The 16,777-nt window shown below is 37.3% G+C and overlaps 1 protein-coding gene across 4 annotated transcripts in view; it reads left to right on the top strand.

Annotated features, from left to right (window-relative positions):
* Positions 1 to 2,315: 2,315 nt before the first annotated feature.
* Positions 2,316 to 16,777, top strand: part of ATE1 (arginyltransferase 1) — a 64,824-nt gene continuing 50,362 nt past the window's right edge. For 2 of the 4 annotated variants that reach the window (XM_087872963.1, XM_087872962.1), the window contains exons 1-7: positions 2,316 to 2,863; positions 5,731 to 5,794; positions 7,016 to 7,078; positions 8,305 to 8,408; positions 10,264 to 10,512; positions 12,507 to 12,730; positions 15,292 to 15,420. In XM_087872963.1, coding sequence (XP_087729089.1) covers positions 2,758 to 2,863; positions 5,731 to 5,794; positions 7,016 to 7,078; positions 8,305 to 8,408; positions 10,264 to 10,512; positions 12,507 to 12,730; positions 15,292 to 15,420 — 939 coding nt within the window. In that variant the 5' untranslated portion in view covers positions 2,316 to 2,757. The remainder of the gene's footprint in view (positions 2,864 to 5,730; positions 5,795 to 7,015; positions 7,079 to 8,304; positions 8,409 to 10,263; positions 10,513 to 12,506; positions 12,731 to 15,291; positions 15,421 to 16,777) is intronic. The other 2 variants (XM_034436365.3, XM_034436363.3) reach the window with 1 other exon arrangement.

The raw sequence follows: 16,777 nt of genomic DNA, 5'->3' as shown, positions 1-16,777 counted from the left end.
GCCAGCACTAACCAGGAGGGACACGGGTCCAATAAACAAGTCACGTTCAGTCTACCCAGAATCCTGTCCACGTCTTCAGGGGTCACAGGATCAAACTCATCCCAGATAACATTCTCAAGACCTGCCCCAGTCCCTCCTCCTGAGACTACCCAGTCGGAGTCCAGATCTTCCTGAATCTGAGTGATTTTGTCATACAGATATTGAACAAAATCCTCGGGTCTACCCTCCAAGGGGTCCTCCTGCGCTTCCTGGTGGAGCAGGAAGCGGGTCACCCTAAACAGGGTGGCCGGGCGATTATCTGATGACGCAATAAGAGCAGCAAAATAGCTACATTTCGCTGCTTTTATTGCCACTAGGTAATTCCTAATATGAGATCTTACCAGTGTCCGGTCAGATTCAGAAAGACTGGCCCTCCAACTACTCTCTAGTGTCTTTTCCGGCGCTTCAACTCCTTCAGCTCCTCAGTGAACCAAGGAGCTAAATGAGATCTGCGCCGGGTCAGAGGCCGCAAAGGCACGACCCGGTCCAGAGCTCCAGCGGCCGCCCTATCCCAGGCGGCCACTAGGTCTCCAGTCGAGGCGTGTGCCAGAGCCTCAGGGAATGGCCCAAGCTCCATCTGGAACCTGCCAGGTTCCATCAGGCGCCTGGGGCAGAACCATCTTATCGGCTCCGCCTCCCTGCGGCGGAGTGTAGCGGTTCAAAGGTCGAGACGAAGGAGAGAGTGATCAGACCATGACAAGGGCTCGGTGACTATATCCCCTATCTCGAGATCACTCAACCACTGTCCAGAGACAAAAACCAGATCCAACGTGTTACCCCCCGTGTGGGTAGGGCCATGAATTAACTGGGTCAGGTCCATGGCTGTCATGGAAGCCATGAACTCTTGAGCCACCTCAGGCTGTGATTGACTGCAAAGGCTGTGATTGACTGCAAAGGTTTTGCAACCAAGTATTAAGAAGGGAAAGTTTGATTTATGATTATTATTCTGTCCCATTACCTTTGGTCCCTTAACAAGTGGGAGGCACATATGCAAACTGCTGTAAGTCCTACACCTGAGTTGGATGTACATACCTTCAAATTAAAGTTGACAGTCTGCAGTTAAAGCACATTGTGTTTGTTTCATTCCAACTCCATTGTGGTGCTGTATAGAGCCAAAGATGTTAGAATTGTGTCGATGTCCCAATATTTCTGGACCTGATTGTATATCAAAGATAATCCATTGCCCTGAAAAGATCTTAAGAAATATATTTAGTGCTGGATGAATTTCAGAAATAGGGGAAAAAAGCACTTGTACAATGAGGGAATCAGTCCTCAACTGTGAGCTAAAGCAGGATGAATGTTGTGGGGAATGAAGTATGTTTATTTTTGTGGATCTGTTGAAAATACAGAAGAATCTACCCTACATAAAATGTGTAAGCTGTGAAAAAACACTTCCTCTAAGGACAGAGAATTAGGCAGCTGGGTGGCAATGACTATTTATTTCCTAGGGATGTGGAAACCTCCACATTGGATCTATATATGAGGGTGCAAAAAAGAACTCTCAAATAGCCATTGTTGGTTCTCAGCTATGTAACAATCAGCAGTGACTAGTGGAGCATGTACCAAACAATTGTCTCTTGGTTAGTTAATGTAGCCCAAAAGAAGCATGGCAAAAGCTACATTAATTGCCCATCTGCTAGTTGAATTCTTCCTCCACACCACTTCATTTAAAAAAAGCCACCCAATTCCCAATAAGACGATGATCCTTATCAATAAAGAGGAAGCTTAGAGAGATGTGCTACCAACAGAGCAGAGTAGGCAATTTAACACTACAAAAGCCCATCACTCTAATATGCACTGTCTATTACCATAAAATTAGACTTACTCTCAGGACCTAGGGTGCTTTCCTGAACCGACTGGCAGGCTTTTTCAGATATTCACTTTTAATCTCTGCCTTTTGGGCAGCCTTTTTTTTGTGTGTGCCCGAAACACAAGACATGGCATCTCTTCAGAGTATCCTTGGCACCTGAAAGAAAATTCCCCAAGCTCTTCCTGGTGTTTAGAAATAGAGCAGTAACATTACCTTTTGTTACATTTATTTGTCTGAAGATAAAGTTGACCTACTATATATATATATTATATACATGTACATACATAATCAATACATGCATACATACATTATATATATATATAATGTATGTATGCATGTATTGATTATGTATGTACATGTATGTATAGAATACATCTATATCCTATATTGTCACATTTTAAAAAAAATAGCTTGCACTTGTTTCTGTGGAATTCTGCCCGTCAGAATGTTTTTGAAACCAAAGGCCAGTAAGGTACCCGGTATCAATCTGATAAAGGCTAACACTTTTACTATAGCTTCACCTTGGAAGGAGATGGGCGACAAATTAATTTAATAAATCAAAAATAAATGAAATCTGTCTAGTTATCTTGAATTAGGATACGAAGCTTCTGGAAGCCGTCACACCAAAGCACAGGGATAAAAGTAGGTGAGCCTTTAATGAGGTTTCCCCTCTTCTGGCTTCAAATAGTCCTATTCGGCCCCGCAAATGGAGGCTCCGCGTTCTGCCTTTGGCAACCGGAAGATGCGCTCACAAGCGGAGGCCCTCCGTTGCTCAATCGAGCTGCCTTCTGCCCTGGGTTAAAATGGCGGCTGCGGCCGCCGCTGCTTAGGGCGCCCGAGAGATTCCCTCGGCTGGACGGCGGACACGGGGTTATCGGAAGGCGGAGGCAGCCGGCCGGGCGGCCAAGATGGCGATGATGGGAGGCGGTTTCTTGAGCATCGTGGAGTACTTGGGGGGAGACGGCGGCTACCGCTGCGGCTATTGCAAGAACGACACCGGCAACTTCTCCCACGGTACGAATCGGACGCGGGAGCAGAGCAGAAGCCAGCGCGGGAGAGGCGAGGGAAGCCGAGCCTTTCCATTATTTGCCTCAATGGCGAGTCTTTCGGTTGCAGGGCTATGCCTTTTTTAAACGGTAGGCCGCGCTTAGGGTGAAGGAGAGGAGTCGAAGCGGGACAACTTCGGGCCATGTTGGGCTTCAGCCGAGGGTAGAGGCAGGCAGGCAGGCGGCGCTCGGTGCCTCCCACAGCCGGTTTCCGAGCGCCTCTCGAAGTTATCCTTTAAAAACACTTAACGGGGCATGCCATAAGTCGCAAAAGGCCCATCTCTAATTCGAGTCCTTCTCTGCCGTTTAAATGACCAGAGAGGGAATTAAAAACTGAAAGAGGGAATGAAGCACCTGTTCGCTTCTGACAAGGATCCCTTTACACCAGTGTTTTTCAACCTTGGTAGCTTGAAGATGGGTGGACTTCAACTCCCAGAATTCCCCAGCCAGCAGCGCTGGCTGGGGGATTCTGGGAGTTGAAGTCCACCCATCTTCAAGCTTCCAAGGTTGAGAAACACTGCTTTACACGTTATTATCTGATGCTTTTCTGTCTTCAGTTTTTGCCCTCTTCCTCCCAATATAGCCCCTTTCTTGGCTACCAAAGGACAGTTAGTCCTCCACTTACAACCACAACTGAGCCCACACTTTCCGTTGTTAAGTGAGACATTTAAGTGAGTTTTGCCCTGTTTTACGACCTTTCTTGACATCGTTGTTAAGCGAATCGTTGCAGTTGTTAAGTTAGTAACACAACTGTTAAGTGAATTTGGTTTTCCCGTTGACGTTGCTTGTCAGAAGGTCACAAAAGGTGATCACATGACCCCGGGACCCTGACTATTATAAATATGAGTCAGTTGCCAAGCTTCTGCATTTTGATCATAGGGGTGGTGCAACAGTCGTAAGTGTGAAGAATGGTCATAAGTCACTTTTTTTCAGTGGCCGCTGTAACTTCTGTTGTAAGTGGACTATCTGTACTCAGAAAAAGTCTATAAGCACATTTTATTAAAACCCATAAGCCTTTGTAAGCCCCAGCACATTTTCTCAGGCGCATGGAAACAGATATAGAATGGGTTGGGCATATATGTTAAATATTTGTTATTATTATTATACACCTACAACAGAGATGGGCAAGAAATCAAGTGCAAATTAATAGAAATGTATAGGATTTCCACCATACTTGGAACTATAAACTAGCCAATCACTATATGCACTCAATCATATTGCATTTATTGCTTCGTTGTTTTGTGCAATCTCCAGTTATTAAAGAGAATAGTAGATTTTATTTCTTTTCTTTTTAAGAAAAGAAATAGAAATTTGTTGTATGGAGACAAGATAACAGGAGAATAGAGAATAACAGAATAAATAAACTTATGACAGAGATTTAAAATAATGTAATTGTTTTAAATTAAATTTAAAGGAGTCAAAGGAGGTCTTATGGGAAATACTGTTAAAGTAGATAGGGGATTGAGCTGAACGTCATTGTGGGGATCCACTGACAGCGTCTTCTGTCACAAAAGTGCTCTTCAGATCAGGGTGGATAAAAATCAATAATTTTTTAAAAAAAGAATACAAAAATTGGATTTTTTGATTTAAATTGGATTTTTTTAAAATTTAAATCGGAATTTTTAAATTTTTTATCAAATTTATTTAAATAAAATGCTTTTGGAGTGAAAATCTATCTAAAGATAGTTTTCTATTTAAGATACATTAATAATTTAGTATATTCAGCATGAAATGGAGATAGTTATGTAGCATGAGGCTCTATATTCTGCAATATTTACATTTTTGGTAAACTCATTCAATGAATCCAAGCTCTGCAAGCTGAGATAACATGCCCTGCATTGATACATTCACACAATTTCACAGTAACCATGAGATAAATCATAAAACAAAGTTCAGGAATATTCCTTTATCCCATTGTTTTGCAAATCTATGTACTGTATGATTGTTTGCAGAGAAATGCATCTGTACCAGCAGGCTCTAAGTGTGAGGAGGAAGTGCAAGCAGTAAAAATGAAAGTGAAACCTTCTAAGCAGCTTATAATATTAAAGAGCACCTGTCATTTCAGATCCATCATGGCAGTGCCTGTTAGCGGGCATCCATTCACCTGCTGCCTGCCACATCCCTCACCTTGTTGTGTTACTGCTGCATCACCAGCCATGCCATTAGAATGAATGGGATTGTTGGTGAGTCAACAGTGGATCAGAGGAGGAGCTGCTGTGGGACAGAGATGACAGTTGCTCTTTAAAAATTATAATATCGAGTTGATTTAAATCAATCCTTTTTACTAGTGATTTAAATCGACTTGGTTTAAATCAAATCCACCCTGCTTCAGATATTAAAGCATTAACCCACATTTTGTTCAAGCTGGTTGGCAAATTCTGGGAGTTATAACTGTCACATCTGGGAAGTGCCCTGCTTTAGGAAGGCTGATTTGAGGACTTTTGCAGCATACTAATCCATGGCTTATTTAATAGATCCAATTTCCTGGGTCATCTAACATCCTGGACTATAAATTCACTGGCTGAAATCATAGAACATATTGATCCGATGTATTATATGAAGCCAGACATCATAAAAAGTAATCTAATGAATGAAAATAAGTACAAGATGTTGAGGAAGCCATATATGCTTGTAGCAGACTGTACAGAAGCATTGCTTTAATGTTAATTATGTGTTTTAACTATGATTTTGAAAAGTTTCAATAGTATTTTTAAAAAATCATTTGTGTTATTAAGATGTATGTAGGGAGGTTTCCATAGGGCATTTTTTCATTGTTTGAAGCAAAGTTCTCCCAATATTTTGTATAAATATTTTCTATATGAATATTTGTGCCAGGCATGTGGGCTCATTCACTGACTGTTCAGGACTACCAGGATCTTATAGATCGAGGATGGCGAAGGTAAGCGATTAATTGAATATTCCAGGGCAAAGTCTAGTATAAAAAACATGAGATCATAAGCAGTCAACTATTATTCATGTCCTATAAAATACATAAAATCATTAAGTACCCCCGTATATTTAGAGTCTTAGACATTACTTGAGGTGATAACACCAATTGTCATCTTGCTACATAAAATAATTCTCCAAATATTACCTGCATAATTGCAAGAATTTGCAATTATAAAATGCAGTATAAAATGAGAGTTAAGAAATTATACCACCATGTATTTTAAGTATTCATAGTAATATAAACAATTAACACTCTGGATAGATCCACATGTAAATCTACTGCTTCTTATTTACAGTGTGTTCTAACAGAATGAAGAGGGAATGCTTGATAGATCAACCTGACCCACCTCCACAGGTGTGGGTATTACAAATACAGGGTCTTTTTAATTGCTGGTTAAAACATTTAACCACAACTTGGAGACCCAGGTTCAAGTCTACCTCAGCTATGGAAAATGGACATTCCCTCTGAGCAAAAGAAGTCACAAGATTGTGATTGTGTTAAAATTAGAGGAGAGAATACTTATAGCTGCCTTTAGCTCACGCAAGAATGTTGTAATATAAATCTACCAATAAATAAAATTTGGGGTCTTTTTAAGATATGGTACACTGGCACTCTGTATCTTTGGTTATCAGGGAATGAAAGTTTGGAATGAAATCCTATCTAGATTAGTTTAGCACTCTGTATCCTATATTTATTGCTGCATTCATCTTTAATTGCAAGGAATTTAAGTTAAAGGGAGTAAAAATTTGAATATGCTGAACTTGTCACCCGCATCTTTCTCTATATAGTTTGTAAAAGGTCCATTAAACTTACAGGGGCTAAATTGCTAGGGTCTAGCATAATTAGCTAATATTTGTATAGCCATCCAAAATATTATAATACTAGTTATAAAGGTATCAGGAAAATGACAATGAAAAAATTGTTTCCATCAAAGGGATGATGAGATTGGTTAACATTATAAAGCTCAGAAGATTTATATTATGTACGGTATATTAACACAGCAAAGATTTGAATGAATTTTGTAAAACTTATAGATTATATAATTGATTATATAATTTGATTGTTTATATAGAGCTTTTTCTGCTCTTAAAATGTGATATTTATTATATATTTTAGCTTAAGAGCATTCTAAAAATTCATCAAAATATGTTCATCTTTTTTAATTCACAGAAGTGGAAAGTATGTTTATAAGCCCACTATGAATCAGACATGTTGTCCTCAATATACATTAAGGTAAGTCTTGTGCAGGATTTAAATTTTTGTTTCTAATTTAGTGCCTCTGTTATGCAATTGACAGATTCAAATGTCTGTTTAAGTGTTTAGCATGTCCCAGCCTAATTTGCTTTGTAAATGAGAGTCAGCAATTATATAGCAGAGTGGTTTCTAATTAATAATTACCATAGAGTGCTATAAGTAATCATTATAGGAAATGCCTACATTCTTGACTAAAACCTTGCAAGATTTCAAGGACGACTAACTGGAATATTGTTAGATTTGGTGATGTTGTGCGGTTATAACTGTTTTAATTAAGATAAATTTTATTTAAAACTGGGGTTCAGCAGATTTCATGTTAGGACAAGTGGCTGTGTTAGTCTATAGGATGGTTATCAAAGACTTTCTGTACAATGAAAGTTTGCATTAAAATCTTTATAAAGACATATTTATTGTTGACCTAGCTAGTCAAGAAAAAATATTTAATTATTTATCAAATTTATATGCCTTTGAATTGTGAGAGTTACAGAACATTAAATGAATAAAAGCAATGCAAAATAAACTACAGTAAATCAACTACTGTATTAAGTAGCTAATTAAAAAAGTTAGAAATAAAAACTGGTTTAAATGGTGCTCAATCAATCCCCAAGGCTCTCTGGAACAGCATGATCTTTACTACTTCCCATAGCATCCACATTGAGGGAGCTTGACTAGATATAGGAAGATATATCAGAAAAGTAGCATTTTTGACTCCTTGGGTGGAACTGTCTTTTCCAGCCTCATTTTTTCATACTAATAACTTTTCTTATATTTACTGGTCTTCGTTGAAGATGCTGTACTCTGCCCCTCTTCAACAGTGCGTTGCATTTTGATGCTGAGAGCAGAGGAGGAGTATCTATCATCTTGAAGTATACACGATTTCTAGACTTTTAGAAGGTTTTGGCCTGGATGATTGTGTCTTCAATTACATATTGCATTTCATTTTGGGGAGAGGGAATAAAAAACTTACTGAAAGAATGTGCATATTTCACTGGATTTTAATTCCAGAAAAAATGCAGTTGTTTAAACAGGACTCATAATTTCAAATTATGTACAGGAAATTACTAAATCATATGACATGTATTACTAATAACTATATCCATATAGCTTTTTACATTCTAGAACTAAATTATTAATTAATACAAAATGAAGCATACTTAATTACTTAGGACAAACCTTGACTTCAGTTATTCTTTTTTTCTTTTGAGGTGCCAAGCATTACACTTTCAACCTTCCAAATCACATAAAAAAGTTTTGAAGAAGATGTTGAAATTTTTAATAAAAGGAGAACATTCAAAAGCAGATATCGAAGGTAATTGTTTAAGAGCCCTTTAAGAATTATTTGTTGGTGTATTCTGGAATTTTTTTTTAAAAAGTAGGTAGTTCTAATTGATTCACTAATATAAATTTTTGTATCAGTTTCAAGTTAGAATTTGGGGAAAATTTTATAAATTTATTCCATAATTCTTCTCATTGTTGTGACTGTTTCTTTAATATTTCCATCCATTTGCAGTTTTTATGTGTTCTGTCTCTGTGTCATATCTAAGTGATAGTGTATATACACAAATCCTGATTTATTATGTGCCATTGTTTTCAATTCCTAGCGACCATATAGATAATTTTTTTCTATTCTATTTTTTCTTTTTTGTTGAATATCTTTTATTATTATTTTTATTTATTAAATTTATTTGTTGCCTATCTCGCCATGGAGCTACTCTAGGTAGCCTTTTCCAAGGCCTTCGTGGCTTTCTACCAACTATCTTTGGCATATTTCTTGGCTGCTTGTTCCTTTACTGTTGATGGTTGATCCTAAGCAATTCCTCTGTCCACCCACCCACTGATACACTTCTTGCCAACTATTTTTTAAAAACCTTTGTATCAGAAATATTTCCTAATGTAGAAATTAAGATATCTCCTTATTTTTCCAGTTGGGACTTTAAAAGAACTTTTGCTGCTTCCTGTTTTTAAAAAGAAAATTAGAGTCCACTTTGCTATCTCAGTTGCTGTATTCAAAATGTTGCCATGTTAAGAAGGCATATATATGAATATGTTTGTGGAATTCCACTTTAAAGGTGGCTCCTTTGTTTGTTACATCAGGTTATAGTTCAGTCTACTAATGAAATGTATGAGGTGTCACCTAAATCCATTCTTTGTGTACGTAGCATGGGTGAAATGATTGTACAATTTCTCTTGACAACAGTATATTCTACTTAGAGTCTTGGGGGTCATTTGATACATAAATTTAATTAATTTATTTTGAAAGCTCAATTATTTAAATATTGTGGGATTATCTGTGTATGCTAGAATTGAGGTTAAAAACATAATTTGTTCATGGCCAGGGGTGCCTTTTATCAGGTTCGCCTGATCCGCCAGTTGCGTCCCTTTCTGGATCGGGACGCCTTGCGCACGGTCACTCATGCCCTAGTTACCTCCCGTATGGACTACTGTAATGCTCTCTACATGGGGCTCCCCTTGAAGAGCACCCGGAGGCTCCAACTGGTCCAGAACGTAGCCGCACGGGTGATTATGGGCGCAGCTCGTTACGCCCATGTAACACCTCTCCTACGCGAGCTGCACTGGCTCCCGGTGGTCTTCCGGGTGCGATTCAAGGTGTTAGTTATCACCTTTAAAGCGCTCCATGACTTAGGACCTGGGTACCTACGAGACCGTCTTTTGCCACCAATAGCCTCCCACCGACCAGTTCGTTCTCACAGGGAGGGACTACTCAGGGTACCGTCAGTCAAATTATGTCGACTGGCGACTCCCAGGGGGAGGGCCTTCTCTGTGGGAGCTCCAACCCTTTGGAATGAACTGCCCCCGGAGATACGGAATATCCCTGATCTCCGTGCTTTCCGCCGTGCCCTCAAGACCCTGATGTTCCAACAGGCAGGGCTAAACATACGAACATGTGAATGATTTTTTAAATGTTATCTAATTCTGGGTTTTATTTAACTGACCAGACTAAGTAATAATTTTAATTAGCAATTTTATGATGTTTGTGTGTCTATATTTTTCTTGACTGTACACCGCCTTGAGTCCTACGGGAGAAAGGCGGTATAGAAATATAATAATAAATAAAATGTTAAAGTAGAAATATTAACCTTTTATTGACATGAAGTTTGCATTTTCCCATTTTTTATGTGTGTTCTCTGTATTATTATTTGTAGTAGATCCTGTGGAGTCTCACACCAAAGAGGCTGATGGCTGTAGTTTTTCCTTAAAAAACCCACCTATCAGAAGCCAATCTGAATTGCTACTCCTCAGTACTGATCCCACAGAAGAGGAAGAAATGACAGAAGAAATAAATGTAAAGGAAGTAGACTCCAAAAATTCTGAATTGTGTAATGAAAAATTGAATACCGATTCCAGCAAGCCATTACAGATAGCTCATATTGGACATGTTACTCCTAAGCCTGGTAATGTTTTTGTTTTCTTTTTCTTTAACTCAGCAAACTAGATTTATATCTGTCTGCATTGTATCTCTCTTATGATTCTGAGAACCATCTGAGAAAACCAGAATCAAATAACTGCACAACCCTTTCATTCCAATGATTTTTTTTGCCAAAGTTGTCTAAAAGGACAGGCTTAGAAAATCCTCTTTTCCCAAAAGGATGTATTGACATTGTTATTTTACATGGATCTTTACCCAGTATTAACTAACTTTAATTTATGGTAGCTCGCTCTCAGCCAAACATAAGAAAACGTATTTCATTTTTTAATTCATTTTTTCTCCTTTTTGGGCAGGTTTTTCTTTTTGCCAGATAAAAGGACACTAGAAATAGTGTCTTCTTAGACTAACTTAAGCTCTGCTTAACTAAGTTCTAACATTAAATGTATTATGACACTTTTATTTATCAAGAAGCTTGCTAAAGATAAAGGTAAAAAAAGTTACAGTATAGCTGGCTATCTTCTCCATTTTATTAACTCCTTCATGGTAATGGTACTTGTAAGCTTGTTAGTTCACAATTCTCAGATTTATTTCACTATATTGGATACATAAATTAGCATCTTTGTCTTGGTTCAATAAGTAAACTTTGTGTTTCTTTACTTGTGTTCAGCAGAAGTTCTGCTAAAGCAGTGTTTCTTAACCTCAGCACTTAGAGATGCGTAGAATTCAATTCCAATGCTGTGGGGAATTCTGGGAATTGAGATCTGCATAGCTTTCAAGGCCAAAAATTGAGAATCGCTTTACTAGAGAAAGGAGGAATGTTTTCATTTGCAAAATAATTTTTGAGCCTGCTAAAATATGCCCCAGGAGTGCTTATTTTTTTTTCCCGCTGGCGTAGAAAAACACTGATGTTATTTTTTTTTAGTTCTTCTGATGGCTGTGGTGTTGCTTCTTTCAATTCCCCCTTTTTTTAGGAATAGGGATTTTGTTATTCAACAGTTATGTAGTTCATTTAATCTGGTGTATGTGTTTTTGAACATAAACCTGGCTAATTAATGAAATAACTTAGAGAAGAAAAAAAATTTCATCCTCTATCAAATTTTCAATATAATCTTGTTCATAAGGCCCTTTTTCTGGATGATAGAAGGCAAACTTTCTGTTGCATCTAAGTCACAATCACTATATAGCAGGGGTGAAATGCTCCCGGTTCGGACCGGATCGCCTGATCCAGTAGCGATGGAAGTGGGTGGTTCAGAAACCGGTAGCAAAAATCCCTGTCCCCCATTGCCCAGCTGAGCCGCGCAATCATCAGAGGCTTTTATTTTTATTTTTAAAAGCATTTTTTCTACAACCTCTTTGGCCGAAAAAATGCTTTTAAAAGTAAAAAAAAAAGCCTCTGATGATCGCGCGGCTCAGCTGGGATCATCAGAGGCTTAAAAAAAAAAAAGCTTCTGCCGATTAGGCAAGTCAGCTGGGATCGTCAGAGGCTTTAAAAAAAAAAGAAAGCAAGCCTCTGCTGATCAGGCAAGTCAGCAGGGATCGCCAGAGGCTTTAAAAAAAAAAAAGCCTCTGCCGATCAGGCAAGTCAGCTGGGATCGTCAGAGGCTTTTAAAAGCATTTTTTACAACCTCTTCAATCGAAGAGGTTGTAGAAAAAATGGTTTTAAAAGTAAAAAAAAAAAGTTGGCCACGCCCACTCAGTCATATTACCCCACCACCACCAAGCCCCGCCCACAGAACCGGTAGTAACAAATTTCACATTTCATCACTGTTATATAGTCCATTTTTCTGTATAGTTATGTCACTTACAGTAACTTGCAAATATAATAATAAATAAGAGGACACTAGAACATTTACATTTCAATGGATAGGTGGAATCACAATAATCAAAATGTTACAGAAAGCTTAACTTTTTAAAAATAACACTTGCTTTATAGACAGTCATATTAAAAGTAAAAAAATAAATGAATGTGGCTTCCTTCAATATATGCTTTTCCCATTGAATAATATATTGGCATTCTAGGCAGAGGAGCTGACTTGAATAAACCACCATGTCGTAAAGCAAAAGTCATACGGAAGGAACAAAAGTTGCAGAAAAAACTTCAGTGCCAGACACAGCCAGTTTCAGTTGAATCAGGGTCTCGGAGTTTGACCAGTCAGAACTGTTCTCTTAAAACAAACCAACCAAAATCAATTGAAGACTTCATTTTTGCCACCTTACCTCCTGAAGCTCTGCACCAGATAGAGGTATGAAGATATTTCTATTGCTTATGGTAAAGTATTTTTGCCTTGTTTGCTAATGTTAAGCAATATAGTAAACAAAATATGAATTTTTTTTTAAATGCAAAAGCAGGGAACATTACAAAGTTTTCTTGAATTAGAAAAACATAGAGTGTTACTTGTACAGGTAGTCCTCAACTTACAACCACAATTGAGGCCAAAATTTATTTGCTAAGGAAGACAGTTATTAAATTCTGCTCTATTTTACGACCTTTCTTGCCATAGTTGTTAAGTGAATCACTGCAGTTGTTAAGTTAGTAACAAGGTTGTTAAGTGAATTTGGCTTCCCCATTGACTTTGCTTGTCAGAAAGTCGTAAAGATGATCACATGTCCCCAGGACACTGCAACCATCATAAATATGAGTCAGTTGCCAAGCATCAGAATCACATGATCACGGGCATGCTGAATGGTTGTAAATGTGAAAAATGATCATAACTTCGAAAGTCACTAAATGAACTGTTGTAAGTCAAGGACTACCTGCACTTGAAAAGTTTCATGTTCTTTGCAGAAACACTAGGGGGTGCTATGGTTCCATCTAAATGAACAAAGATATTGATGTGTATAACTTTAATGAGAACCTAAAATGCAGCATCCTTGGAACAAAATTATAAAAATGACTGTAGATGTTTAGATTTTTAGAGAGCCGAAGAAAGGAATAGAAGTATATTTTCAACTATTTGATAAAGCCTGGAATGAAACATTTGCCTATGAATGTAGGCATTTTTTTAGGTGATAATGTCCTAGCTCAACTAGATATGTAAATTCTGTGTATTGTATATCCATTACTTTTGAAGCAATTGTTAATCATCCTGTTTATTTAATTAATTTTTGGTCAGGTGCCAAGTTATAGCTAAGAGGCATTTTTTTTTTATCGCAGCTGTTTTGTTATTTCTTTGAATGCCAGAAAAACAATGATTGTGGGAGAAGGACTTTCTACTTTCTATTAGTGATTATACCCAAACATAAATATAATACTGGTAAAAAGAGGTAATCTAATTGTAAAGAAAGTACCTAATGACCAGTACCTAATGGAAATTATCCATTTTTACTAACATGGCAGGCATTCATTAATGTTAAATGTGCTTTATTTAAAGAACTTTTTAAAGTGAAGTTTCCTTAGCAGTTATGCCAAAGCAGTAAATGTTCAAAGAACGTAGCTTTTAAGACTCTGGCTTAAAAAGAGTGTCTTTTTAACTTTCAGTCTCAATTTAATTCTTATTTTCTTTTAAAAGATTTATATAGCCACCCATATTGTAACAACAACCATGGGTGGCATTAAAAACATTAAAACCAAGTAACTGCCTCAAACCAAAAATAAACGGACATAAAACTGTACAAAAAGTCATGGCACCTTTACCATATTGAGTGTCCTTTCTTCCATTTTTAGTCTTCTGTTCCTTCCAGGAACTTCTTTCTTGCCACATTATTTTCTGACACAATTCCATTCCTGTGTGCTGCTTCCTGGATTTAACCTATTCTTGTTGTTTATTCTGTCTCTGAACCAAAAGGATGCTTAACCTGAGCTTCTTGATTGCTGCCAAGCATTAATGTGACCTCTGTGTTACTTGCTGTGTTGATTTCTATCTTCCAGGGCATTGGGACTCACTGTTCAGTGTAGTACATGGCAACAATAACATGTTTGCTTGATCTTTTGAACCTTCAACATCCATAGCCAGTGCCATGTTTTCCAGTATCAAAACATTGCTTTTGATAGAGCGCAGATAATCCAAAGGGCACATTGGTTAAATTTTTTAAAAAATATATTATTATTATTTTTAAAATAATGTTTTAGGAATAGCTGATTCCAAGCATGAGGGGGTTTTTTTTGTGCTTCTAGGCTAACACAAACCTAAGCACATGAATTAGCTCAGGAGTGTCAAACTCATGTTGTCATGGTGGCATCAAGTGACATATCGGGGCTTTCCCCCCACATTCGCTAAACCAGCCATGGGTTGGGAGTTTGAGAGTCCTGAATTAGCTAATACAGACCTAAACAAATTTATGTTTACTTACCACTGAACTTGGTGACACTTCAGATTAAACATGTTAAGGAATTCACCAATATTATATTTTACTACATTAAGAGTTGAGTAGGTATCCTTAAAATAAATCATCACAAATATAACATACAATTAGATTTAATAAAACCTAAAAAAATCTTTTAAGTGTTTCAAAATAGCTTGTAAATCTTAATTGACCACCAAAGTCCAAACTAATGCTAATACGACTGTGCGTATGTATGTATGCATGAACCTATGTTACACTTACTTTACATTTGAACATCACATGACTGCTTCAAATCAGATTTTGCCTATAGTCTTTTGAAAACATTGAAATGTAGGGCAATGTGATTGGAACTTGGGATTTGAATAGTGAAACAAAAGAAAGCTAAATGTTTGTGAAAAATATGTACACAATATTGGGTTAAAATATGAAGAAGAATTGTTTAAATGTTATCTGTATTGTTTTCAAACTTTTAGATGTCTGATGTATATTATTGCTACAATTGTCTTTAATTCTTTGGAAGGTGAGGCTGGTGCGATCATCTCCACAAAGTTCCCAGTTCAAAGCCACATTTCAGGAGTCTTACCAGGTTTATAAGCGTTACCAGATGATTATTCACAAGGACCCTCCTGGTAAACCATCCGTCAGTCAGGTCAGGCAGTGTATTGTTTTAGTCTACTCTGAAAATCAAAAGCTATTTTTTAAAAGTATCTTAATCATAGAAATTATGAAAACTATCTCAATTATACTAAATTGAATATCCAGAAAACACAAGTAGCTTTCCAAACTCATGAGTGCCACAAAATACATTTCGAAGGAAAAAGAAAAGCAATAATTAATTTGTCATAAATATTAGTAATGCTTAAGTATAGTACACTGTAGATTTACTAAACAGGGAATCTAAGATTTTCTAAACAGTATTTATGTCACTACTGTGAGCTGGAATTATATTTTAACAACATTAATACAAATGCAGAATGCTACCATTGGAAAGTTTCCTTGGATTAAAGTTGTGATGAAGGTCCTATTCATAAAGTACATTTCACAGTGGAATGAGATGGATAAGGAAATCGTTAGACAAAGTGGGGCAGGAAAGTCTGAAGTATTATTGTTCTTTCTTTTCTTTTATATCTATATCTGTCTGTCTGTCTGTCTGTCTATCTAATCTCAAAGAACTGACTCTGGGTGGATAACAACAATTAAAAAAACAGCAAAAAAATCTCTCCCATAAAAATGCAAAAATAAATAGATAGTTGACAGCTGTGATTATAAACAACAACATATCCAACCACCAATACAAATACAGTACAGGTTGTCCTAGACTTATAACATTCATTTAGTGACTGTTCAAAGTCACAACGGCACTGAAAAAAGCGACATGACATTTTTCACACTTATGATCTTTGTAGCATCCCTATGTGATCAAAATTCCGATGCCTGGCAACAGGTTCATATTTATGACTGTTGCTGTGTCTCAAGGTCACATGATCCCCCTTTGCAAGCTTTTGACAAGCAAAATCAATGGGGAAGCCAGATTCACTTAACAACCGTGTTACTACCTTAACAACTGGAGTGATTCGCTTAACAACTGTGTCAAGGAAGATTGTAAAATGTCTCACTTAACAACAGAAATGTTGGGCTCAATTGTGGTTGTAAGTCGAGGGCTACCTTCCAAATATTTCAATAAAACTAACTCATTAGGCTCTAGCAGACATTTCGACCCCAAGTTCAAGCCCATGACTTTGAAAGATTAAACAAGTTGGGGACAATCTGATCTCCAAGACAAGTGCTGTGAAAGGAAAAGCTTTCTGGATCCTACCAGGTAGCACTCTTTCATAGCGTACCTCTTCTGTCAGGGGTAGTCATGATTGAGGAGAGAAAATCCTGCATACAACCTGTCCCCATATCATGGAGAATTTTATAGATAATCACCAGGATGTTGAATTTGACTCAGAAAGATACTGGAAATAATGTAATTTATGAAGAGCATCTATAACACTCTACACTAC

Source organism: Pantherophis guttatus, chromosome 6, assembly GCF_059756535.1.
Source record: "Pantherophis guttatus breed Tessera chromosome 6, ASM5975653v1, whole genome shotgun sequence".
In the NCBI taxonomy this organism is placed as follows: domain Eukaryota; kingdom Metazoa; phylum Chordata; class Lepidosauria; order Squamata; family Colubridae; genus Pantherophis; species Pantherophis guttatus.
Note: the sequence above shows the minus strand (reverse complement) of the source record. Positions and strands in the feature narration are given on the sequence as shown.